The sequence below is a fragment of the Strix aluco genome, chromosome 1 (assembly GCF_031877795.1).
Source record: "Strix aluco isolate bStrAlu1 chromosome 1, bStrAlu1.hap1, whole genome shotgun sequence".
In the NCBI taxonomy this organism is placed as follows: domain Eukaryota; kingdom Metazoa; phylum Chordata; class Aves; order Strigiformes; family Strigidae; genus Strix; species Strix aluco.
In genome coordinates, this window is record NC_133931.1 from 38,035,648 (window position 1) to 38,063,630 (window position 27,983).

Sequence of the window (27,983 nt, forward strand, 5' to 3'; positions counted from 1 at the left end):
CCCTCACAGTGAAAAAGTGTTTCCTGACATTCAGAAGGAACCTCCTGTGTTTCAGTGTGTGTCCACTGCCTCTGGTCCTGACATGGGGCACCACTGAAAAGAGCCTGGCGCCATCCTCTTTGCACACTCCCTTCAAGTATTTATGTATGTTGGTGAGATCCCCCCTGAGCCTTCTCTTCTCCAGGGTCTCTCAGCCTCTCCTCAAAGACATGTTCCAGTCCCTTAATCATCTTAATGGCCCTTCGCTGGACTCCCTCTGGTATGTCCATGTCTCTCTTGTACTGGAGAGCCCAGACCTGGACACAGCACTCCAGGTGTGGCCTCACCAGCACTGAATAAAGGGGCAGGGTCACCTCCTACCACAACTGGTAATACCCTAATGCAGCCCCAGATACCATTTCCTTTTTTTGCAGCAAGGGCACGTGTCTGGCTCATGTTCAGCCTGGTGTCCACCAGGACCCCCAGGGCCTTCTCTGCCAAGCTGCTCTCTAGCTGGGTGGCCCCCAGCCTGTGCTGGTGCCTGGGGGTGTTCCTCTCCAGGTGAAGAACTTTGCACTTCCCCTTGTTGAACTTCTTCCGGCTCCTGTCAGCCCATTTCTCCAGCCTGCCGAGGTCCCTCTGGGTGGCAGCATGACCCTCTGGTGTATCAGACACTCCTCCCAGTTTTGTGTCATCAGCAATTAATTAATTCATTTTAAAGGGCACCAAAAACATTGATACAATACTGATTTTTTTTAAAAAAACCCGAACAACCCCTAATTGGAATGTTTCATCATAGGAAAAAATTATTGAACATTTGCTAACCTTTTTTTATAAAACATTGCTTTTAAATACGGTATCCACTCAACTTATTAAACTAGTAACCCTTCTAATTTAAGCATGGGGACAATGAACCATATAATTTTGGTTTTGCCAGTAATTCATGCTCACAAAAATGCCAGGCATGCAAGAAGAAGGGGGCCACACCAGATGGAAAACCTGCAGGAGAACAGAATTTAAGAACACATGGCATTATTAAAGTATTAACAAGCTCTTTGTAGGCGAGGTGTTGCTCGAAGGCCACTTGCATTAGCATGTTTCAAAGCTTTCTTCGGGGAAGTTCCCCTGTTGCGTTTCCTCCTCCCCCGCCAGCTAGCCGAGGGGCCACCCCCGCAGCAGGACATGCCTGTGCCGCCGACCTGCCGCTGACTCCTTTGCCTCCGAGACGTAGCCAGGCCCGTGACCGCGGGCTAAAAAGCAACACCCAGTCCCCGCCCCAGCTCACCCCTGTGGGTACCGAGGTGGTCTAGCCACGGAGCGCCAGCCAGCCCCGAGCCCCAGCAGCCCTTTCCCCAACAGCCCCTCCCGGCCCGCCGCCCGCCGCCCATCGCCACCCACCCCACGGCGTCGACGGGCCCCGCCCGCCTGCGCAGCACCCACGCGAGGCCGCGCGCGGCCGACGGCTGCGCAGGCGCAGGCCCCGCCCCGCCCGCGCTCTCTCCTCAACGCCGATTGGGTGGGAAGGGCGCGCGGGGGCGGGAGGGTCCTGCCCCCTCGGCCCTCGGCGAGTGGTTGCCGTGGCAACCAAGGGCGGCGGCGCGCGCGCCCCCTCTGCACCCGCTGTCCGCTGCCGCGGGCGGGAAGTGAGGGGGGAGCGCGGGGCGGGGAGGGCCGTGGGGTCGGTTCCTCCTGGGACGGACGTTGGGAGCGGGTCCTGCCCCCGACCTGTCCCTCTGCGGGCGACGACATCAGAGCAGCCTTCCCACGGGTTGTGCTGGGGAGCCGTTGGTCCCTGTTGCCGTCAAGCCGCCTGCTGGGTGCGGTGAGGTGGGGGGACGGGACGGGACGGGGACGACTGTGTGAAATCGCACGGCTCCAGAAGCTGGGGGATCGAGGGACACCTGCCTCACGCAAAGCCCCCCCGGTGGCAGCTCGGCTTTTCCTCTGCTGTTACTGCTTGTTTTGGGAGAAGGTCTAAGAAAGGGCTCTGAAAGGTATTTTTATTTAAAAAGCAAGAAAGAAACAGACTTCTTAGTAAAAAAAAAAAAAAAAAAAAAGCAAAAAAACAAACCCCAATGTCCTTTCAGCTCTCCTTCTTCCCCCACCTTTAAAAAAAAAAAGCAAAAACCAAAACCCGCATGGATGAGGGGGTGAGGGGGAGCTACTGAGCTTCAACCTTGCTTAGTAAGTAAGGAAGTTCCTTCTGTCTTCACAGTTTCAATCTTTGCTTTTCCTCAGTTCCTCATAAATGTAATACTGGCAAGGAGGATTCTCCGTGCCTTGGTTTATGTGACTGCGTGAGTTTTAGTATTGGGATGCTTTCTGCTGTCTTCTCAGTTTTGATACACTGATGTGGGGGTATTATGTACTGGCTGAAATACATGATGTGCATTGTATTATGTACTGGCTAAAAAAGCGACCTTTTTATTCTGAGTTGTTAAGTTACATTTGTTAGGATATTTTTATCCTCAAAACATTTACACATCCAGTTCAAAATTTGTCTTGCCTTCTTCCCTCCCTGTCGTTCCCCGATTTGTAAGCCAGAGTTTAAAACAAAACAAAACAAAACAAAAAAAGGTTGGTATTGTTGAGAGCCTCTAAAGTATGCCTCAGTGCAAAAAACTCACATGCAGCTGTGTGGATAACAAAAGGGCTGTGCAGATCTGTAAAGAGTGTAAAGAGTTGCTTTATATGACTTCTCACAGCCTGTAAAAAGCTTGCTATAGAGAGTGATGTATTTTCTAACAATTAGGTTATGAGCTGACACTAGTTACTTATTTATGTGTGAGAATTACTCCTGCTGTGGAGCATTGTGCTCATATTTCTATATGAAAATGATGAAGTCAAGGGTGCAACCCTCTTAAGCACACTGAAACAACAAATCAAATACAACAACGTATTTTAAATGTCATTTAATACACTAAAAGTTTGAAAAAATTACAGCAAAAAAGGGCTGGGATTTTATAAGCAGCAAAGACTATGCATAAATGTGTCACTAGGCAAAAAGGGGACACATTTGTGTTGGGGGAAACATCGATTTGAAGTATACATGTAAGCTTTGTTGAAGATTTGGGGTACAAGTAGTATAACATTTTCCTTTTTTTTTTTAAAGCATTTTATAAAACTACTTACAAGAGCACGTGGAATACACTATTAAACAAAGCGGTAGAGCAGTTTGACCTATTACAGAATTATGGTTCGACTAACAGTGGACCTAATTGCTAGAAGCATCAGTCACAAGAATCGCAGTGAAGAGGACTTTGGACAGTATCTGCGAAAAATAACTCATCTGAATTTATCAGACAAAAATATAGATGCAATTGTAAGATTTATTTTTCTTTATTCCTTTTAACCTGGCTACTCAAATGTCTTGTAGTTACGGGTATGATGAGTTGTTTACAGTTGGGGAGACAAACAAGCAAAGCCAAGTTTCTATTTTATAACAGCTATATTATGTTTTAACATTTATATTTGCAACTAAGCCTTAATAATACATCTGTTTGGAAATATGCTTCAGCATTCACTGCTGTTACTGTGTGGAACACTGCTAGTACATAAAAGTGTTTAAATGGATTTTAAATGCGTGGCATTTGAAATGTGAAAATAATCTTTCAGCTGTAACTTTTCATATAAAACATCAAAGTGGGTGACTGTGACTCCAACAGTCTGCAGGGGTTCTTATTATTGACCTGACACTTTTTTATGTGGCAAAAATATTGTTGAAGTATTTTACTTACCTGAAACTGTGGAAATAATGTATCATCTGTGTAGCAGACAAGAAGGATGTTACCAGTATGCTAACTATTTTTGCTATTAATTAATTAAACTGGAAAATCCATGTAAGCAATTACTCGAGAGAGATGAACTGAAGTGTTAAAGTGAAGTATTTTTTGCAGTACTTCACAGAACTATTATAGAAATCTGCAGCTCTAAAAAAAAAAAAAAAAAGATGTAAGGAACTAGTAATTTTGCAGATCAGATTTTTTTAAAAAAAAGTGATATTACATACTATTAAGTGAACATTTATTTTATTCTCGTAATGCCATATGTTTTCTAGTCCTGGGAATTTTACAAAGAGTTGTTAACTCACAGCACAATCTTTTCAATCTATCTGTGATTTATTCTTTAGATTTCAGAGGAAGTCTGAGAAAGGAAAGGGGAGTTCAGGAACAGGATATAAGCCGAGTGAGGTTAACAAATTCGGACTCGTGTAGTGGCTTTTTCAGATTAGTCAGGTTAAAATCTACATTTTTTTTTTAGATTGCTCCCAAGGGCTTATTCATTTAAAAAATAATCCATGACCTTTTCATTTTCAAAGACTAAACCTGCAAACTTAACCCAGTCCTCCTTCTTTTGAGTTTAATAATGGGAAATTTATACAGGTTTCAGTAAGTCCTGAGTTAAATCAAATCCCCTCAAGATACTGAGCCCATTTTGAAACGCTGAACCCTGATCAACTGAAATGTTGTGTATGGTGGATTTCTGCTTTAAAAGTGTGATTTCAGTCAAGATTAAATAGCTTGTTCTATGAACAGATTGTGCAAGCAAATGGGTTTATTCAGCCCACTCCTAGGAACATGCACAGCCATAGTCATACTAATTTGATCAGTCCATTTGATTAGGACTGGTTCATCGGGTGCCATAAAAAAGTTTTACAGAACCCTTATAAGAACATTTGAGTGGAACCTTAGGAGTGTATTAAAATACATTGATGTGCAAGTTTTTGTACAAATCAGTATTCCTTTGCCAAGAACTGGTTTCCATTACATCACTGAGGTTTGATGCAGAAAACTACAGTGACAATTGGGCTTTTCTGAAATCCACCTGATGAAGGCACAGAAGGGAATGAAGTCACCCAGGATGTGATGTACCTGCTGCTGATGGCTATAGTCTTCAGCTTCTATATGGCAGAATAATAATGACAGATTTCAGTCTTAAATCTGATGATTACTGACACTAACTCAGTTTTTCTAGGAAAAGGAGTTGTTAAAAGTGTTTGTTAAAGGTGAAAATGTATAAATCATGCGGCAGAACTTAAATATAGAAACAATCAAGAGCTTCCAGAAGCAGGCAGTGAGTGACCTCTACATATCATTAATTTGTTGTTGTTTGTTTCAGGGTGACCTCTCTTTGTGTAAGAATCTTAGAGTTCTATATTTATATGATAACCAAATCAGTCAAATCCAGAACTTGGACTTTGCTTCAAATATAACACACCTTTACCTTCAGAACAATTGTATTTCTTGTATAGAAAATCTCTCATTGCTGAAAAACCTTGAAAAACTGTAAGTTGAAAATAATTTATTTATTTTACTAGTAGAAGAATAATTATTACACTAAGAAATTTAAAAATTATGTAGCAATTAAGGTCCTTTCAGTTCTTAAATTTTGCTTTTCGAATAAAAGTAATTGCTTATGATTTTTTTGATGAAGTGTTCTATGATGTAAGTAATGACATATCATCTTAACATATTTGTTTGCATTTAAATTATTTTCTTTTTTCAGCCATTTAATAATAATAATAGCAGCAATGTTTAAAACTGCTAAAAATACCTTGGATCTGTAAGATGTATGTTCTACTCACATTCTAGATTATTTACTTTTTCTATTATAATAAAAAAGGTATTATTAAATAATATTTTAATTTTTAAAAATATATTGAGGCCTTGTGTTTGCTGTTACTTTCAAAGGATATTAAATCTATTTTGTGTTCTATTCTGCAGGTATCTGGGGGGCAACTGCATCACTGTAGTAGAGGGTTTGGATAAAATAGAAAGAATAAGGGAGCTACATATTGAAAGTCAACATCTCCCTCTTGGTGAAAAGCTTCTGTTTGATCCAAGATCTCTTAGGTCCCTGGCAGTAAGTACATTCTGAGAATTTCAATGAGCCATTAATCAGTAGATTAGTATTTTGAAGAGAAGTGATTAGGACTTATCACTGTGTGTTTTCCTTTTCTGCCAATTGGTGGCATTCTTTCAAGTTCTACCAGGGGACTCCCGTCCTAATTCTCATATAAGCAAGGAGTCCAGCAGATTCTACTTTGTCATTTATTTTTCTGTGAAGGATGGAAATGTGTGGATGCACTATACCAACAGAATGTGAATAAACTGAAAAAGGGGTAGGAATTTATCACTGTTAGTCATCTTAGCCTACTTAGTTTGTAGTGAATTAGCCTGTTGGTATTTCTCAGATTTGATTGTTACATTAGTTTATTTACTGCCTTTTCTATTTCTCTAGAGAATGCAATGGCAAAAAAAAAAGACAGTGGAATAGGCTGCCCAGGGAGGTGGTGGAGTCACCGTCCCTGGATGTGTTTAAGGGTCGTTTAGATGAAATGCTGGGGGATATGGTGTAGGGGAGAACTTTGTAGAGTAGGGCTGATGATTGGACCTGATGATCCCAAGGGTCTTTTCCAACCTGAATGATTCTATGATTCTATGAAAAAGGTGCAAACCGCTTTTTTTTCTGGCTATTAAGAGCAGCACAATCAAAAGCATTCAGTTTCAGTTCTGCAGTTTTTCTATGTTGTGGTATGACAAGACTTAAGGAAAGTCAGCTTTTGAAGTTTTCTTTCAACATATTAATTGCTTGGTAAACAGCAAAAGTATTGTTGAAGTGGTTAAAAGAAAATAGACTTTATTTACTAATGGATGTAGTTCTGTGCTAAAAAAATTCATCTTGCTGTATCTACCAAAGTGTAGTCAGGGCTTGAAGGGCTTTTTGTGAAGGTGAAGAACTCACAGAAAAGTGCATTCTTTTGTTCATGTGTATATCATAAACATTTTCCTAGCTCTAATTCTTTCTGAGATTAAGTAATCCAAGACATGTATTGCCATTTTCCTTTAATAGAAATGAGCCATTCCTGTAAGAGCACTTTTGTTTTGTTCCTTCTATATTGGAGAAATGATGAAAGTAGAGGGTGGTTATATCGGTATAATCTTCCTGGGATGATAAGTCATATACTTCAGTGTGTTTCAGCATACTGGCCTAGAGTCACTAGCATTTTGTTCTTGATGGCTTTTATCTAAGGTCTTTTGGTGTGGGTTGGGTTTGGTTTGGTTTGGTTTAGTTTAGTTTGGTTTGGTTTGGTTTTGTAAGAAACACTTTGCATTCTTGGCCACATAACATCTTTATGGAAGCTACATGTAAAAACATTCTATTTTTATCCTTCGAGTGCTAAGTGTTTGTCCCTCTTTAGGACATCACTTCTTACTTCATCTTCTTCTATCTGTTTCTGGCTCTTAATGCTGTCAGAGATGAAAGAGCTGAACACATGGGACTGTATAGCTCTCTGTGTAACACAAGCAAATGTTTTGATGATGACAGTATCATGAATCTTTTGACTGAGGAGATGAAGTTTACGCACTGCGTGTATCGGGATGATACTGGTAATTTCTGTGGGCAATGTTGATCTTGGTCAGATTTTAGAATGGGGTTACATTTCCCATACACACTGATGAAAGAGACATTTTCTAACTAGTGCTTAAGTCCATATCTGGTATAATTCTAAACTCACTGGATTAGGTGTCCTTTTTCATCTTCTAGAGATAGAATCTTCTTGTTTCTTTTCTGTGAAACTACATTATTTCTTGAGATAAACACCTGAAACACATTTACTTTTTATCCAGAATGTAAAGATCTCTCTTAACTATTGTCTGTTACAAATGGCAAAGTGCATTATGTGACTCACTGATGTTCCAAAGAAGGGACAAGGAATAGAGGTATGTATACCAAGAAGTTTGCAGGATCAAAACAGCATCGTCCAGCAGTTAAAAGAGACTGCGTAGGTATCAGATATGGATTTCAGCTCTGTGCAGTTCAGATGTAACCTTGGAAAAGGCAGGCAATTTCTGTGTCGGTTTCATACTTCAAATGTAGAGTTAGTAGCACTTGCAGAACTCTGTAAAGCATTTGAATGTGTTTAGAGAAAAATTAAAATTCTGTGTTTCCTAAGAATTCCTGAAATAAGTGAGAAATAATTTTACTTCTGTTTGACTTCAAAAACCAAAATAAACAGCATTTTAGGACAAGATGGAAAGCCAATGTAAAACAATGTGTGACATATATGGTAACTGTATTTGCATGTTTCTGCTTCATATGCTTGTTTTTCCTTTAAGAGAATTTTCTGTAAGAATTTACAACTTGACTCGTGCATGCATGAAAAAAAAAGGTTTTATTTTTCTACTTTTCTTCCTTCAGAAATCTTTGTCTGTGTTGAATATCAGCAATAACAACATCGATGAATTAGAAGAACTGGCAGTTTTAGAAAATCTTTCTTATTTTAGAGCAGTTGACAATCAACTTCAACATATGAAGGTATTAAAATAAATATTTGTTCTATTTAGTATGGGTGATCAGAAATTAGTCAAATTCATCTTTATCACTAAATAGATGAGTAAAAATAAACTTTATTTCTGCAGTTACTGAACCTGTGACTTTCCAAGCATGCTGGCTTTTCTCATCCAAAAATCTTGTTGAGATTAAAAATGGCGAACTACTTATCTAGGATGTCCAAATGTCCTTTAATCCTACATAAAGTGGCAGTTGTGCATGCATCTATCAACTGAGTAGTAAATGCATGGAAGTTATAACTACAATATGATATGTCCAAAATGTAGGGTTAGTGTGTATGTTTTGACCATCTGAGTGACGATCAGTGGCTTAATTTGCAAAGATGACATGGCCATTGTTTGTTAATTAACATGCAATATTTTACCATATTACAGTTTTAATTCTCTATTTTAACGTAAAGAAAAGCCACTGCTTGGTTTTCAGATCATCTAGCTGATTTTGCAGCCATTCTAATATCAAAATGACTTTTTGACTATTGTTGCTGGAGTAGCATAAGAAGTATTTGTCATGAAAGTATACATTGAATTTCTTTCATAAATTTCTGCTAAGGAGATGTGTCTTCATAAGCAAGAGCTCTAACTTCCACAGCAGCAGCTAAAACAAATGAAATAAAAGTATTTTTGCTTTTCCTTTTGCAATAGTGAATGTGGTTCAAACAGAATGGTCTAGACTTAAAATTTCCAGCTTATCTTCTCAAAAAGGAACAGGAGTATTGGCCTTCTCACATCTCATTATTTTCATAAGTTATGATGTCTTCTACTTCTTGACATAAAGAGCAGTTAAAAAAATTATTTTAGTGTCATGCTAGTAACTGAGTATCAAATTTGTGTTGAACAGTATGCTGATGCCATCATTGCATGGTGGAGGCATGGAACAAGCTTTATAAGTAACTTCATAAACACTGCTTTCGTGTAGTATAAACCATAGGCATTAGTGTTCTGCTTTTTTTGAAATTGATATTTTTATTAATAAATATTAAAATGAGTTGGCTTAAATCATAACCCAAATCACCAAGACAAAGCCTTGATTAAAATAAACTCTTTCATTACTGGTTTGCATATACATTCTATTTCCTTAGAAAAGTTAACTTTATTTGGTTAGTAATTATTAAAATAAGTATTCTTATTACTTCTTAGAACACTTAATATCTTTTACATTAAATTTGAAAGTTCTGCTTACTAATGAGGAAATTTCAGTATTTTGTGTACATAATCTATCAATTATCTAGGTCAATATACTTTATTTGTATTCTTAATTTTTTACATTTTAATATTAAAAAATGTTGAATGATACATTAATAATCCTCTAGTATTTCAAGCTGCATTTCTGGCTGGCAGTTGTGATTGAATTCATATCAAAATACAATTCATGTAGGCTTTTGCTGGATAATTAAAACCATATTGAATGTGTTGGTTACATCAAAATAACAGTAAGCTTTTTAAAATAGTTAGTCTCTCCAAAGCTTCCCTTTTGAAAAGGATTCCTTTTCTAAATAAAACACCTTGCAGTGATTTTTTTAAATTGTCTTTTTTCTTTCTTATAAATACAAAAGCTCCAGTTGTGCTGATCTTAAAAAAGATCATCTTAGCTAAAGAACCATCTAATTTTAAGAATAAGGATGCGAGTTCAGAGACAGCATTCTCAGTGCCTCAGAGGAAAAAACAGTATCTTCTGAAACAGAGTAAGGAGAGGACAAAAAGACTGCATTATTCAGTAGCTCTGTATATATTATTTAATCATTATTAAATTTCATTATTTCATCATCAGGAAGACCAGAGTTAATATTTACCCAAATCAATTAGACATTTAGACTTCCATGTTACATGGTCTCAGCTTTTGAAAAATTATGTGGTTAGCATTTGAGTTAGCTGCTGCTGCTGTGTTCAGTTACACTTCGATCAAGCTCTGGTAAATTTTGAAAGTGACTGTCCTGTGTGTTTTGAAAATATGGAGCAGACAGTGTATTTCTATTCATATCTTTGCAGACCTGTAAAATTAATGACCACATTGAATGTCTCTAAGCATATAGTGTAATGGAGCTGGATACCCAACTTTCCAGCTAAAATTACTGTGGTTTAGAGATTACATTTTAGTAGGTTCTACTTATCACTAATATAAATTCTTATTTCAATTTAAAAAAACCCAAACAAACTGTTGAAAAAGCAGTAGGCCATGCAAAGTATAAAAAAAAAAGTTGTAGTTCTATTTAAGAGGCTTTAACTTAGAGTGAACATCTAGCAGAAGAACGATCTTGCACATCCAGTAAATGTTTAAAAAAAATAGCAGATGTTTTGAATATGTTTCAATTTTTTTGCAACCCTGAATTTCATGATTCCATGGCTTACCTTACTCTACAAACGTGATAGCTGAAAGGATTTTAGAGGGTATACAATTGTGCTGCATATACTTAATTCCTTCTGCTGGCTGAACTTGTTACACGCAGCAAAGGCTCTTTCATTCCCACACAAGCTGCCTCCATTCTTCTCCCTCTTGCCCCTCTGTTTTCAAAACTCTGATGTATACCAATGCCAAAAGCACTATGTTTCATGTTCTCCTGTTCCTGCTTCCCCATCACTGCCACCAGGAACATCTCCCGGAATGTCTGGCATTGATCAGAGCCCGTGGCAGTGCTGCATGACAGAGAAGGGTCAGAGAGCTCTGTACCCAGCTCTGCTTCAGCCGGTGGGCAGAGAAGCTGTAGCGGAGCCATCCCTGCCTGAGCAGGGCTGGTCAACAGCAGGGATCTGTGTAGTAGGAATAATATGGAATCTTTGCAAAAGAGGGAAATGTGAAAGGCATAAGAAACTCATGAAATACAAACTTCTCACGTAGACTTTTCTCACTTTTGTTTAATTAGTATAATTATTTTATCTGAGTTTTTCTCACATTATTATGAAAACCCATACTCCCTCACTTTTCAACAATGCCATGTTGATTTCAGCATAGTTGAAAATTAGGGTTAATAAAATCAAGAACTTAAGGTTCTGGCTAATTCAGGGCATTGTTAGCATAATTAACAGACTTCAAGGCACATGACCTTGTTTCACGTGACTGAAGTTTTTACAATGCAGTCTGAATAGTGGACAGAACAAAATTAAGTAATTTTTCTCAGTTCATGCAAAATAAGTTACTGTGACTAGCCACCACATGTAAAAAACATGCCTTAGGTCAGTTATCAAGAATATAATTGATTTTAATAAAATTGGCTTTTCTTTATTTTCTGTTGCTTCATTTATTTACCCTATCGAGCCTCTGGTTTACTTGAGCCAGGTTCACAAGGACTTCTAGGCTGCAGTGTATTTGGGTTGGAATACTAAGGGATTTTCCTAAAAAACCCACTATTCCTATTAAAAAAAAAACCCAACTATTCCTGTTTACAAAAAGTCAGAATATCATTTATTTAATTACATTAGTTTTGGGAAGATGATGACTTGTATGAGTATTTGGATAGATAGAGAAAATATAGCTAGAAATACCTATAAAAATCTGTATTTCCTAAGTCTTTAATTTATTCAACCTCTGCCCAGTATTGATTATGACAAGAAGATATCACAAAAGATGAATTCATTCTCTTCAGAATTGAGTCAGGAACAAGAGAAGAATTATAGATTTTCTCAAATAGATTATGACAGGTAATCAAAATGGTGACAAATTGCTGTCTGTAGATGTAGTTAGGGCAGTTGGACTAGACGTTTCCGATAAAAACTGGAGCATACTGGTCAAATAGCAATTCTTAAATGGCCATCGTTAATTGGTAAGAACGTTACTGCCAGCACTACAGCTGCCTACTAAGGCACTTGCCCTTCCCCCCTTCCCCCCCAATGGAATATAATTTGCTCGTCAGTATTTTGTAGCAGACCTCAAAGTGATAGCATGACATGATCATTTATCAAACGGAGACTGCCCAGAAGAGTGTCTGGTCCCTTTAGTACAGCTTATTGAAAGGCTGGGAAGTGAAAGCACTTTATTAGAGACAGGAAGGCAATGAACAACTAGAGCGTATCGAAAGGGTAATCATATTTCAGCACAGGATTAGTGTGCTCTTAGATAAACATACACTGGAGTAAGCATGTTCTGGGTCATTTATCAAGTAAGTAACAGCTAACAAAAATCTACAGGACTCTCTGTATACATTCATCAAAGTTAAACTGTATACATTTTATTTCAGTAACAGACAATTTTGTGTTGCAAAACTATTACTTGAAAAAGTTCTTTCTAGTGAAATCTCAAACACTTTACAGATTTCAATGACAATGCCTGAATGCTCAGGTAAGACTAAATAAATACACTTGCTAAATGCTGTTTCTTTTTCAATAAGCCAAGCCTAAAATATTTTTCCCCTAACTTCTTGTGTTTGTGATTAAGTGTTAGCACCTAAACTGTGGGGGTTATCATACTGCTATTCTGATACATGCTGATAAAGCTTTGTTGTGTAACTTTATGAGATTTATCAACATTTCTTCATGTGGACTGATTCTCAGGGTTTCTTGCATTGTTTTATCAGTCTTGCTCCTCACAGAACCAGGCTTTTGCTCTCTATTTTTCTAAAAAGATGTTATCATCACTGGCTTACGATAGATGATATCACCATCATCATCAATAGACAAAAAATGATATGGTTTGGAGGTGTGAGGCTGTGCTGCCACTTCCTCTTCCATGTGATTCTTCTAAGCATGTATTATATAACCCATAGAATGTTCCCAGGAGGATTTTCTAAGAAGGGAGTAGAGCTTGCAGAACCAGAATTCTCCCTGCTTGCGTTACCCAGGTGATTTTCTAAATTTGAAGGATAAAGATATCTACATCGCTAAATACTTCATTATTGGCATCAAGCTGCAAAATTCTACAGACTTTGCAGTTTGGAATCTGTCACATCGTGATTAGTAGATTTTTTCCAAATTAATACAACTGTAGAACATAAATTCCCTCTCCTCTTGTCTTCATACAGATTGTTTTTTAATCCCTTCTTAACTTTTCACACATATAAAGAAGCCTATCAAGAATGACAGTTAAGTGAAATTTTGAAAAGAAAGTATTTCGGAAAGTAGGGTGACTGAGCAGAAAGGACCAACCTAAGTTTTGCATCCTTTTAACTTGAAGTTATTGTACTTAAAAGACAGGAGAAGTTTTATCTAGGTCATACTGCCCTTGGGTAACTAGACAGAAACCCAGATGGAGAAAGGTATATTTCAAAACTTTCACTATTTGGGCCAGTACTATAACTGACCACCCACAGTTGTGTAGGGAGGGGATTACTGTTTCTCTTGTAAAATACAGTTTTACACATATATAGAGAGGCAGGCTATTGTGATTTGTGTGATTTTTAGCTTTTTTTAGTCTGTTCTTTCTCTCTAATGTATTTTTTCTTCCACAAATTTTTCAAAACCTAATCAGACACTGATAGTCTAAGGACTCTGTGAGACCATGGGGATGCATTAACAGACATTACATATCATACAAATTTTTGGGGTAATTCCTCAACTTTAGATGCTTATAAGTAGGATTGTAGTGGTAATTTTCCATAGCTGGCATTACTGTATCCTTAAAAATACAGAGTTTTCCAACTGCATCACCATTTCTTCTGTGCAATTATGATATATTCAGGGAATGCTATGCACCACTCTATTTGAAAATGCACATTCTTAATGTGCATATTAATACATGAATAGTCTCATTGAAGTTATTTCTGTGTGCAGGATTTGGGCCTGGCTGAGCAAATCACATTACTATTGAATTTTACTCTGGAAGAGGAAAAAATAATCACAGTATTCTGTTCTTGTGTCAATTGCAGGATTTGGAGGTTGTGTTAAACAAATGGACAAAGCTACGCAGAATGGATCTTACAGGAAACCCCATCTGCCAAAAAGCAAAGTACAGGGACAGGATTGTAGTACAGTCACGAACTTTGGGTAAAAAATAAAACCAATAACCAGCCCCAAAACCCACCCATAACCCTCACTGTTTTAGAAAATAACTGATATATTAATGGTTCTTGAATTGCACTATGTATGTAAACACAATTACTGCCATAGATATTTATGTCAAATGATAAATTTTTTATTTATATACAAGCAAAGTACCTAAAACTGCTTATGTGATCAACTGCACAAATCGTGTTGCTTAGCTTTTGCTATTAGTAGTAGTAACCGTTCGTTGTATAATAGATGATTGGTGAGTTTATTATAAAACAGTAAGACTTTTTTGTGTTTGTATTCCAGATGTTATGAAACTGATTTTCAAAGATAAGTTTAGTCTACTCCCCTATCAGCCTGTAGTAGTTGCTTAGGTGTTTTAGTTGTACAGTTACAGTTATACAGATCATACCTCATCATGTTTGAATTTGTTATATGACATTTGTCCTTTAACTTAAAAGCAGTTTACTCATGAATGCATTTGTTAATCTTAATTTTACTGTGATGCAATTCATATTATTATTATTTTGAGACAATTCTAGCATAAAAGGAAGCAACTTAGTCTTCTGTATGTAAGTATTCATACTGTAGAAACAAGTAAAAAATATCTGCTTATTTTTTACTTTTCTAGATAAAGGTCACAATTATCTTAAAAATTGTAATTACAGAACTTGTTTTTCTATTTTCTGAGAGTACAAAATATTGACCATTAAGAAAAATAAAAAGCACATCTGCACAATGAAAATAACAGAACCTTAGGACAGTTTTAACACAACCTAAATTTGTGGCCAAATTTGCTCTGACTCAGAAATGCAGAGGCAACCAAGGAAACATAGAGCATAAGCTTTATGGCACCTAAGTGAGTAAAGTTCACCTTAAAGAGCCAAATCTGTCTTTCTGGCTATATGATCAGTAGGATTCCTTGATTGCAATTTCTCTCTCTTAACCTGAATTTCTGCATCGATATATAACTTATGAGAGAATAGCTTTTTTTCAGAACTTTCTATAAGGTGTTGCACATTAACTGAATGTTGAAGGTTATAAAAATAATATATGATAATAATAATAATAGTAATAAAAATATTAGATGCTTTCTTTTGTAATTAAGACATGTCAACTCACTCTTGCTTGAAAATGAATATGAATATCAAACTCTACTGGGTATTTTTTTTACCAAAAGGCTAAAATGAGCAAAAAAGATTTGGAGAGAGCAAATACAGAACCAGTACACATTACATAGCAGCTTTGTACAGCCTTTTAGTTAACTTCGGGTATCACAGAATATGTTCTCTTCTCTTTGACAGAATCTCTTGATGGGAAAGAAATTAAAGAAATGGAAAGACAGTTCCTAATGAACTGGAAAGCCTCCAAAGCTGCCAGGAAAAAACCCAAAGAAAGAATGACAAATGAACATGCAGCCTATCTACATTTTTGTAAGCAAACTAATCAATTACTTCATGCTTATTTGCAACATTATAGAAACAATAAAATAGCAGCTAACAGTAAATATACTAAGAATGAGACTTGTACTGGTGCTGAGACCAAAACACAGGAGTAGAAATAGAACTTTTCCAACATAAAATTTAATTTTACCACTATGTCATGTGGTGTTTTTTCCCTCCCATCCCAATCTCCCAGAATTATGAAAAGGAGTAGCTAGTACATTTTGAATGTTTGTAAATACTCGTGATTACTTTCCATATAAAAAAAAGGAGAAGTGTTGGGCATTCTAGAATAAATATGCATGAAAAACATCATACTTTTAAAATCTATTTGTTGATACTTACTTGATCTGTGTAAATTGCCATCTTCACAAGATACATGTCTAGCAGAAGTAAAAGTTTTAAACTTGGAAAGGGAAAAAAGAAGTCTTGGAGGAAAAAAAGGCCTTAAACCTAAAAGAAAAGGCGACATGTTCTTGAAGCTGGAAAACAAATTAGTTTTGAAACGCAAGCAAAACCTGAAATAAACTTTGAGGTTTTAAAAAAATGGTGGGGTGGGGGTTGTTGTTATAGAGTTGACTGCAGATTGACACATAAATGACTTAAAAGCATGTCTTGCCATCTTGCAGGATTTGGAAACAGACATTAGACTTCAAATTACTCAGAATGGTTTGAATGACCATATTTATAAAATAAAATTGGTGGCAGTTACATTGTTGCTTTCAGAAGATAAACTGTGATATGTAACTTGGGGGAGAGAGCATGTTCTTTATAGCCATAGTATCTCAAATTATTAATTCATGAAATCTCAGGAAGATCAATTATTTTTGAAGATGTGAAGTGAAAAGCACTCTGCCTGTCAGCCTCAGCCCCAAAAAAGTTGCAGTCTGCTCGGCGTTTGGCAGCCATATGTGAATGGCAATGGTTCTGAAAGTAATATTCTCTCTTCTGAATAACTACTGATATAAGAAGGTGCTATGTAATTGAATTGTCTTCCTTTCAAATAACTACCTGAATGGGAATACCTGCTTTAATATTCACCTTCATCAGTGTTTGCAACACTTTCCATAATTTCATACAAAGTTTTCCATTCTCAGTTATCAAATTTGAGGCATTTTACCCTAAGGCTTATTACACTGTTTTCTATAACAAGATATATTGGAACCTGTGATCAAGCATACTGAATATTAAAATAGATATGGTTTGACTTGGGATATTGAATTAATCCTTTTTCTTTGTTTTCTGCAGCTGACTTTGAAACACTTTATCCTATTCTTCCCTTTCACTACAGTCACTCTGTGAAAGAAAACCCCAATTTTTTAGTTTTGTCTGAGATGCACAAGGTTAAAAGAAAACCTCTGCCCAGAATACTGGAAAAAAAATAAGTCAGATGAAAATTCAGGTATGTTCTTCAGACATCTTCCTCTTCTTGGTAGCTCTTACTGAGTCAGTTGGAAAATGAGTACATGAAGGTAAAATTTCATCCGAAATCAGTTTCAGGTGTTTTTAACTATGTTATATTTATTGTCTTTATTTCTTTGAAAGACAGGATAATAGATTTCAGTTTCTGGTTATAAACAGTAGACTAGCTAATAATAATAACTTCATTCCAGTGTTACTAGTTTCTGTCATATGCATTTGATTGTCATCTTCCACAAAGGTAAAAGAATATTGAAATTAATTCTTGGAGGTATAGTTGCTGTCGACGTTGGTGAAGGTTGATCCCGTGCCCACAGTAAAATGCAGAAGGAGAAACAATCGCTTTTCAATATTATAGCTTACTTCTAATACACATGTTCCAGTGTATTAACTACTTAATTAGCATTTTCCTGTAGCATCAGGTCAAGACCATCAAGATAATCAAGAAAGAAAATCTGATGTGTGTGCTTCTCAGACATTTAGACATTAATTTAAACAATTCAGAATTTAGCATATGTATTCCTTACTCACATAAGCAGCCTTGTGAACTCTAATGCAACTGTTTGTGGAAATAAAATCTCCTCATAGGGATTTGCAGTTTGGGACCTATAGTTTTTCCAGTTTTACCCATAGTAACAGTTTAGTTCAGTATTTGGGACCTAATATCACTCCTTCCAGATTTGTAATGCTACTTTTAACCTAACTTTTATTATTTATCAGCTGCACTGGCCAACAAAAAAAAATCATCATTTATGCAATGCTGTAGATTAAATAAATAAATAAAATCAACTGACACAGGTATTCTTTTGTAATGAAATTACTAAATGGAGTGTTTTATTTTACATTCAAATCAGAATTTATTAGTATGTTTGAAAATTTAACTGAGCAACATTTAATACTATTTTATTCTTGACAACTTACCACTCTCCATTCCATCAGTTTTGTTCCTACTGATTATTTCTTCTGATTAAAAATATCTGCCTTTCCCTTGAGAAGGGAAGAAGAATTACGAATCACAGAGCTGCTCTCTTCCAATGTAACGTTTTTGTTCTTCATATGACAATGGATATGTTCTGGCCTAAAAAGCAACTGAACTCATCCTATACATGCCCATTCTGGAATTTTTTTCCAGCTGCAGAAGGCACATACCAGGGGAGAAGTTTAAAAACAAGAACTGCAGGAACAATGCAGTAGTTATCACCAAATAGTACTACTATACGATTATTTTCCAGTGAATAGTCCGGGCTTGTGAAATTTAGAGGGGTATAGGCTAATACTCAGGCCATACAAACATGCATTTTTCTCTTTTAATTCCATTGTAAAATGAGTTTGTCCACATGCTCAATATTCTGTCAGCTCACATTTCGTCTTTATTAGCATTCTGTCTTTTGCACCAGGCTGAATAAAACTACGCTTTTCATTTACCATTCCCCTTAGTCCTAATAAAGGATGGAACGTGCATGTACAGCACCTTCCAGGAAGTTAGTTTCTTCAGCATAAGAACTTCTGCTATCTGCTTTGAGATAAAGCATTCTGATTTTACTCCACTATGATAAAAAGCTGTCCAATTGTTGAGTTGCTTTGCCTGACAAAAATTTTCCCAGTATTAAAGAGCTGGGGTACAATCCTGGCCCTGTTGAAATCCCTTTTGACCCTAGAAAGGCAAAGGTTGCATCTTCCATACTTGATTGGAATAAAATGTCTATATTTGTATTAATTTAATTTGCAAATTAAACAATTTGAGGGGTTTTTTTTTCACTATTAGCTTAGAAGATTTTACTCTGATTCACATAAAGGTTAGAATAAACTACAGTCAGATGACACACATTTAATATTTTCAAAAAACTTGTAAGTGGGACTTTTATCTTGGTTGCTGAAGGTAGCTCTACATTACAATTTCACATGTAATTGCTGATCTTGAGACACGTTCTAATCTTGTTACTAGTGGAATTCCATGGAAACCAAAGAGTCTTGGGAATTGGGTAAAGATTTGTGAATTCTTTAAAATGTGTTTTGGGGGAAAAAAAAAAAAACAAAACTCAAAACACAGAAATACTCATTCTCAGAGTATATGCAGATATGAAATAATGACAAATCACAGTATTCCCTTGCCAGAGCCAGTAATTAGGGATATGCATAAATGTGCCCACATGTAAAGCGAGGAAATTTTGTCAAACTGAACAAATACCTGTATTGTTTAATTGACATTCAGTATTGGACTAAAGAAATTAGTGAATTTTAATCCTACCCTCTGTGTTAGTCAAATAAATTATTCCAACAGATGTTTCCTCTTTCCCTATACATGCTAGGTGATGTTTGACCTTGGCAACTGAAAAACAGGCATTAAATACCTTTTTAACCTACATCTAAGATCCACTGAGGATTACATACAGCCTGAACAATGAAAAAAGCCAGTTATTACTAGATTACCGAAATATGTCATTAATCTTTCTTTTTTGATGATATAAAAACAATAGCTATTTTATATTGGATTTTAAGTTAGTTTTGAACATTTAGAGAGAATTATGGATATTGACAGGAAGTAATTAAAAGAAAACAAATCACTTAACTATTTTAAAGATACCTAATACCTTCCAATGGGATACACTATTATTAATTTTCCCTGAGTAGAGAAGTTGTTGAAATTTTGATGTTGCAAACTTAATCTGTGACCAGCAGTTTCTGCCCACATTTCCTTACTCATGGAATTAAATATCGTAGTAGGTATTCATAGCAATATTGTAGCAATTCAGAATTTGGTGGGAAAGTCACCTTTTGTCTCTCCAGTGTATGTTATGTGATTAGGAATATGGTAATATCTTTAAATGATATAGTCAGTATATAATAAGTACACTGCATTGTGGCAACTAATCATAAGCCGCTCTCCTAGCCACCATGCACATCCTGCATAGTTCAAGTTCTAGTTCAAATGAAAGGACCTTGCAGTGAGCAATGTTAGTTCTCCCCTTCTTAGCTCTTTGACAGGTGCTCTTATCAGCATTGTATGTATGTATGTATTTATTAATGCCTTGAGGTGATTTCTGTGGTCTGAAATCCATATAGAGTAATGTATATTTGGTAACAGGTAAGAACATACAAGTTCTGCATGTATACTGGGCTTTTATTTATATGAATCTTACTGGCATTATAATAAATAGAATTATTAAGCCCTATTATATGACCATTTTGGGGGGAGGGCTGAAACTGACGCTATAATGATTGTATACCCCAAACATAACATTTACAATCCTATGTTTATTTCATATTGCAGAACATAGTTCTCTTATAGAACTGTTTGAGAGGGCAGTGGGGGAGTATGTTACCTCCAGGTAACCTGAATCTTGTTCTCTTACTGAATAATAACTTCAGCAAACTTCTGAAAATTCAAAAATAAAAAATATTTTAAACCTTGGCTTCAGGAAAAGGAGAAATACAGAGTTAAGATACAAACCAGTGCAGTTTTTAGCTGTGCACCCTGGAGCTGGTTTTAGCCACTGAATAGCCTACAAGCACTCCAGCTGTATTCCAAATTAGTGCATTAAATATTTGGAGATACCAGCTGGAGCACTTTGGCGGAGCTGAGAGCATGTTTTGAACAAACCTGGAGTGCCTTTTCCAATAGCTACAGCCCGTCCCACTGCCTTTCCTTGGTGATGGTGTTGAAGGACAAATGTAAACATCTCCTCAGTGAGGTCTAGAAAGTATCAATCAGCAATTAGTGATGAAGGCTGTGGAAGAGAAATGTAAGGAATTTACTTGCCGTTGAATTATTCAGCCATGATATAGGATATGAAAGGAGTAACTGTAATGCTAGATAAAGTGTAAGGATGAAGACGGGAAGTGACATTCTGAAATTAAATAGTGCTGCTGAAGCAGAGCCATTAGGAAGGAGGTCAGGTATTAGCAGTTTCTGCTTACTGTGGCCCATGTAAGATTTCAGCAGGCAATTCAGCAAATGTAGTGGTTGGTTCCCTTTTTCCTGGAGAATATGCACTACCTGCAAAGGTGAGTGTAAGTGCTTTTGTAGGACATAATTAACATTACAGTAATGTGTACCTTCGTGGTGTTTTCTGTAGCCATGTTTACAGCCTTGCTGAATGTGGTGCTGAATGATTCTGCCCATGGTACTTCATAATCTGTTTAGAAGGAAAAATAGAACTGTCATTACAAACATGCAAGATGATACACAAGTGGCATTATCTTCTGCCTAAACTTACATTTCAGTAGTGGTAATTAAAAGGAAAAAAAAAAAAAAAAGTAGTTTTAATATATGCCAAATCTGTAGTACTTAACACTTCCCCATCATTCAGCATCCCTTGTTGGCCATGACCATGCCTCCCCCACTCCTGTTCTCTGTGCTGCTGGCTGTGCCCTAAACTGGGAAAGAGAAAGGATGTAAAATACACTTACAGAACACATGCACCGAGAGACCCACTGTGCCCTTGAAAAGAATAAATGCTTTTTCAAATTCCTGAGAGAAAGTACGCATCTCCCAAGGAGCAGATTGCCAGCTAGACCACATGTACTCCTGCGTGTCTGGATGACCAGATCTCATAGAGGCACATTCTTGTCGGGAGGTATGTGCCTGCTGATTGGCAAGCTGGCAGGAGCCCATCTGCCTGCATTAGTCTGCTGCCTCTTCCAGGAGACACGTGCTATTTCCTAGACCTTTAGAAGACCAAATGACCCCTGCAACTTGTCAACCAGTGATAGGTCAAAAAATTACCTGGGGATATCTGGGTCTGCAGGCTGTAATACACTTTCAAGAACATTGAAACCCAGACTGTTTGAAACCTTCTATGTAAAATACATGAATATTTAGAATAATTTATGTTGGAAAAGACCCTTAAGATCATTGAGTCCAACTGTAGGTCAATAACATTTTAAACAGAATGCAGAGAGAGAGAGAGAGAGAGATATTCAGTGACTTCAGAGTGAGTTGCATCTTGTAAATGGCTCCATCAAAACTGTATCAGGAATGAAGTACTACTTTAGGATGGTAAAATAAACAAAAAGCAAACAGACCTTTGCATATCTATTCTTCAGGTGTTACATGTTCACTATAATAGTTATTAGATAAATGAAAGAGACATTTAGTATGCAGTGTTTACTTTTTTCCTATCCTTAGATCTTTGTTATCAGTACTTTTACAGACTACTGTTGAGAAAAAAACTCAAAACTTCATAACATTTTAGTTCACTGTGCTAGCACTGCACATTTTTCATTGTGCATCTAATTTACAAAATGACAAAAATCACTTTTATATACACAAAGTATGAATCAAATTAACAAAGTAAAGAAATAATGCTGTGTTTTCAGGGTTTTAAAACAGATACCTGCATGGGAGATTTAAAAAGTAACTTGAGGTTAAAATAAAGACTGCTACTTGAATAGAGTTATATAAATAAATTCTGTAATAACTTCAGTATAACTCCGGAAGCTATTCAGTTGAAGTCAGTTCCAATAAAGTAATTTACTGCAATGATATAAACACTGTTTCGATATTTGCCTTCCTTTATCCTGTCACACATTGTGTAGGCATACTTCCACATCTGAAAAGTTGAAAGCAGCTGCTTTAACAAACTTGAGGTGAAAATGCAATCATTGTAGCAAGCTGAGATGCTACATTTTGGAGGACAGCATTACAACCACTAATTCCTTAGTAACAGCTACTCCTCCTCAAATTCACTTCCCGCACCCTGGGATGCATCCCATCCAGTTGCAAAGACTTGCATGTGTCAGATTTGCCTTAGTGATTTCTAACTCCATCATCATCTACTGTTGGTAGTATTTCTCCCCACCAAAAACTGTTCCTAGGACCTAGGAGGTGTGAGACCAGGCCATGCCAGTAAAGATTCTGATGCTTTCAGAGCAATCTGCAGCACTGTTGGAACTTTTTGATGTGTTAGAAGTACCAAAAAGAAAAAAAACAAGGCACCCATCAGTGATTGAACACCTCCCCTTGGTACTGCTCCAACCATAATCAGAATATATGTATAGATACATAAGCTTTGTAATCACTGTGTACACACACAGTGTTTGAGTTACTGTTCTAAAGGTCAAATGTGAACTTTAGATCAGTAACCAATGAAAAATTCCTATTTTTCTTAAATGTCACATTTAAAACAGTGCAAGGTGTACATTAATGTAATGCCATGTTATTTCTTTATATATGCAGGTTTATAAAGTAGTGCATAAAACTGCCTGTGATACAGCTATAAACACCACACAATCCAAAAATTCTGAGATTGAGACAGAAAGGGAAAAAAAATAGCCAAAAAATTGAGTCAGTGTTCAAGATATGCCCATTGATTTTTCAGGATGAGGATTCACACATGTGAACTGTTAATATGGGAAAGCATGTGGTTGTAATTCAGAGTGTAACTGATAAAAATAAGGGGATATGAAAGGCTCTTCCTTCTTTTTCTTATGATGTTTTACCTCAGTGTCTTGTGCTAAGTAGCTATCCTGACTAACAGAGCTCTGAGGGGAATCAATTAATATGTGAACCTGCTGATTTACAGTCACTAACTCATAAATGTTATATATTGTGACTATAACAAATAAATTTTATTTTGCTCGGTAAAAAAAAAAAACAAACAACAGTGAGTTTTTACTTTGTCATGTGGCCTTGAAAGATTCTAGGAGTTCACTGCTAAAAAAATATGTATTTGAACCTTACCTCTTCAATCAAATAACACTGTAACCAGAGACCACAGAAATGACTGACTACATCTTTCTGTTCTCTTAATTCTGAGCAGAATTAATTGCTGCATCAAAACCAAGATAAATCAGAGCCAGCTGTGAAATGATCCATGTAATAGACTAATACTTTAATTCAAAAAGCAACTTGGAGCAATAAGATCTTCCTTTCTTGGAGAGTTAATATATCAGACTGTCATAGTAATCACTAATTACATGTCCAGTAAAGTTGGGTATAATCAGTTTCACATAGTTTGTAGAAAAATGTTTTGGAATAAAAGACTGAGTCTTATCTGATTTCATTTATATGAGAAATTGCTTTGATTATTACTAAGATTTTGTTTCTTACAGAACTTGAAAATTATCAGTACTTGATACAAATTTATGTGGAAAACATTGTTAACTATCACCATTTTTGTGTGTGGAAAGTCAGTCAATTTTGTAATAAAGGAATGTATAACACTCCAAATGTTCAGATTATGTCAATTCAGATTAGTCTGGTCCCAGGTTTGGCACTGGGGAAAAAAAAAAAAAAAAGGGCTTTCACTGCATCAGTCGGTAGGTAAAGACCTTCTTTTTTCATCTGCAGCTTCTGATAACACTGCTTATAAATTTTGTAGAAATGTTGTGGGGTCCTGGGAAGCCTTAATGAAGACAGGAGCAATAGGGGCTTTGGTGTGGTTCTGACATGAAGATCTCATCTGTCTTCTCTGATCTCTCTGATGTAGGTTGAGGAGGAATCTGAAGTAACAGCAGACGTAACTTGAATTCTAAAAGCCAGAAGTTACAGGATGTGAAGATTTGGCCATTATTGGATTTTATTTTTTTTTTCCCTCAAAGCTTACAAAGAAAGGTACTGGCATCTCTTTTGGATATGTTATCTGTGTCTTTGTAATCTCAAAACCAGGCAAAATGGTCTGTTGAACTTACACTTTTAAGAGCATTCAGAAAAATAATCTTTATTTAGAAGCAATGCTTTGTATTGAAAGCATATAAAAACATCATCACGCGGTAGGCTAAACTGGTTGCCTAGTACTTAAAGTTCCACAGGAAAGGAGTTGTTCTTACCCAGTGTCTTACCTAGTTTGTGACCTGAATACCAGAGTAGCTGCTTCTTTCCATATATGATACTCTTAGCAATTATGCAGAGGCATGCTTATAGTCTCTTACTTCAAGAAGAAAGGAGCTATTAGCACATGATTTTGGAGAAGATCTGTACTCCTAAAAAATAATTTCCATCATTTGGATTTTTCCAAGTTCTCGTGAATAATGTGGAATAGTTAGGAAAAAAGGCATGAGAAGATTAATCATGTCTGTACTGATTAATGTTTGGATTGGGAGTATTACACATTAATTTTACTTCCAATTCTGTTTTAAGTAACCGGGACTTGAGTTTGGCTGCTTTGCACTAGTTTGAGTAATTAAATGGACACTCAAGACTTCTGATAGAGGAAAATTCCAAACATACAGATAAGGAAAGGAAAGCCCAGATTGTAAATTGCCCTTGGAATAAAACCTTTCCTAATGGAGTTCCTCTGTATGAAGGTCAGCTCAGCATCTTACGCCTGAGACCCTCTCTGAAATAAGAAAGGACTTTTTCCTGAATAAGGAAATCAGGATCTGTCTTTTCACATTCAATGTTTTATGTAGTTAGTTATTGTTTATGTTTTATTGCCCTTTGATAAAGATATTTCAAATAAATTTAACTCCTGCATGCATTCTACCCTTGAATAACAAGGTCTTTATCTTCATTATAAAGAAACAGATTTCCAAAACTAAGGTAGTAAATGCGTGGTACTATAACCCTGAGGTGCCACTTGCTACTGTTAAAGCTAGTGAGTCATTTGCCTTCAAAATAAGAAAATACAAAACAGTGAATAAAGCTCTGATATGTAGTTGCAGTTATTAGTCCATTACTGAAATTAGTATTAACCAAGCATGACACTTCTTGTTTTAGCTGTTGTCATCAACGATATTCAGGTGGAGGAAGACAGAAAAACATACATTAAAAAAAGTTGCTTCTTGTTTAGGCAATTCCCAGCAAAGACTGTCAATACTTTTGGTGAGCACATTTGAAGTGGCAGCTGCTGGATTACTGACTCAATGCAGTGCATTAGTCACCTCCTGATCTTTATAGCACGGCGTTATCTTTCCACCTTACTCTTCTCTCTGCCTTACACACACCCATTCAAAAACATTTAATGGATTTTTAGTATTTCTCAACATGGGTTATGCTCTGTAAGCCGTCTAGAGTGTGATTTATTTTTCATAGGTTCCGAGTATTTCTGGCTTAAAGATTTTAGTTTCTTGTACATTAAATAAAATATTTAAGACCTGAATTAATTATTCCCTGTACAATACGAGCCATGGGGTTTCACACAGAGAACGCTGCAGCCAAGCAACTCACATTTAGCTAAAGAAAACCCTTCTCAAACTCTTCCACAGCAAAGTGGGTCTCGGTCTCTGGATCTGATCTCCCTCTCACTTTTTATATTCTGTAATAGCTTGGCTACATCCCAACTGCATACATGTACATTCAGTCCCATTCTTCGGCCTGCTCTAAACCCCTGCCTTTGCAGTCTGCGATTCCCCTTGAGTGCAGTCATTCATGCTGTCGTTTGATGCATAAATATTCACACTTCTCCTGCCCCAGCAAAGCCAGCCTTACCCCGTTCAGCTCCCACTCTGCTTGCTCGCGCTGGCTGCAACACTGTGCTTCTCATGGGGCTGCCAGCAAAGGGAAAACTCTCAGCCAGATCGCCCGGGGTTTTCATCCTTCACTCCGGTTTTCCTTTCTCTCTTCTTAGAGTGAGAAGAGCTGAGCTAATGGAGACCCTTCCAAATTGGACACCCTTCTTGTGATCTCCAGTGGAATAGTTTGGAAATATTTCCTTAAATATGTGTGGGTATGAAATGGAATTATGGTGCATTCTCAGTATCTCTTCAGTCTTTAAAAAAAAACCCTTAATATTGTGCTTTAACACTTACATACGCACACGCACATGAATGGAGCCCTTCTGATAAGTATTTTAGATAGATTTTAAAAGTCATCATTACTGAAAAAAGTGGATGCTTCTTGGTGGTAGCTGGGAGCAAGGAACACTGAACTCACTTAAGTTTCATTTTTGCAACTTGCCTTTGAAAATTTTGTGTTTTTTAAAAAAAAACATTTATTTCAAAATACTTGTATTTATGACGATGGAAAAATCTAGAGAGAGGACAATTTTAAAGGGGGAGTAAGAGATAGCACTTAAACTCTTTGTTTTATGGCTGTTAGTGAAAATGTTCACAAAAATTGTAATTCAAAATGGAATTTTGATTCAGACAACATTTTTGGAAGCTAAACTGCTTTGATAAGCAAATTTGGGAGGAGAGGTGAAATTAAAAATGTTTATCCTATTTTCTTTTTCAGTGTTAAAATCTTTCTCACAGCATACAGGAGAAGCACTGACATGTTCTGGTATTTCAATACTAGGAAGCAGCTCTACTTTTAGTAATTCAGAAAATACAATAAAAAGTATTTTGCTACATTGTAATAGGACATATTTAACATAAGAGCAGAATACGCTGCGGTCCTACAATACACTAACAACGTGGCATTTGAAGCAAGGAAAAGTATTTAATTGGAAATTTTCAAATATTTGTTTGGGTTTGGAATACACTCCCACTATGAAATGTTGACATTTCCCCATAAAGCAGACATGCTGAATTTCAACCTGGTTTGACTCTCCTGTGGTTGTGTCTCACCTTTGATTTGCTCCCAAGCTACAGCTGGAATCAGCAGGACCTGACCAAAGCCCGTGCGCGGCTTTGCACCGTAACTGTTCTACTCAGATGAGCAACATTTCTGCTAGTCTGTCAGTAGTACCAATATCCACGCTTCACCGTACCAGCAGACAAACATACTTGTTAAATCCTTATACAGAAACAGGAATGGGAGAAAATGAACAAATTGGAAAGAAACACCATGAACGTTCATGCTGAATTGTAGCCGTAAAACCAGAAAATAATTTGACATGAAGGGAGCAAAGTGTACCTGGAAAAACATCGCTCTGTCTCTGGTAGAGCTTTTTCTTACCTAAATCACACTGGAAATCTGGCTCTTCTGTGAGTCTGGCGTTTCTCAGATTTGAAATATACTGTGGAAGGTAAGGCAGGAAAGTCATTCTCAGAT

General features: G+C 36.7%; 1 protein-coding gene across 4 annotated transcripts; it reads left to right on the plus strand.

Annotated features, from left to right (window-relative positions):
* The first annotated feature begins 1,796 nt into the window (after positions 1 to 1,796).
* On the plus strand, positions 1,797 to 27,279 carry PPP1R42 (protein phosphatase 1 regulatory subunit 42). Of its 4 annotated transcripts, none has more exons than XR_012622424.1 (10): positions 1,797 to 1,973; positions 3,092 to 3,301; positions 5,098 to 5,264; positions 5,703 to 5,841; positions 8,182 to 8,298; positions 14,126 to 14,243; positions 15,551 to 15,679; positions 16,937 to 17,090; positions 24,538 to 24,662; positions 27,222 to 27,279. XR_012622424.1 is itself a non-coding variant. In XM_074817880.1 (9 exons), exons 2-8 carry the CDS (start codon positions 3,173 to 3,175, stop codon positions 17,071 to 17,073), a joined length of 936 nt encoding a protein of 311 aa, XP_074673981.1. In that variant the 5' UTR covers positions 1,797 to 1,973; positions 3,092 to 3,172; the 3' UTR covers positions 17,074 to 17,090; positions 24,538 to 26,148. The 4 variants fall into 4 exon arrangements, 2 of the variants coding, with proteins under 2 accessions (XP_074673981.1, XP_074673998.1); XR_012622423.1 differs by lacking the exon at positions 27,222 to 27,279 and adding an exon at positions 26,617 to 26,679; XM_074817880.1 differs by lacking the exon at positions 27,222 to 27,279 and having other exon boundaries at positions 24,538 to 26,148.
* Positions 27,280 to 27,983: the final 704 nt, after the last annotated feature.

Bases quoted from the DNA above. Each gene is read 5' to 3' on its own strand.
- PPP1R42 (XM_074817880.1), top strand. From the start codon at position 3,173: ATGGTTCGACTAACAGTGGACCTAATTGCTAGAAGCATCAGTCACAAG. The intron at 3,302-5,097 runs GTAAGATTTATT...TGTTTGTTTCAG, and splicing joins ACAAAAATATAGATGCAATT to GGTGACCTCTCTTTGTGTAA. The intron at 14,244-15,550 runs GTAAAAAATAAA...TCTCTTTGACAG, and splicing joins AGTACAGTCACGAACTTTGG to AATCTCTTGATGGGAAAGAA.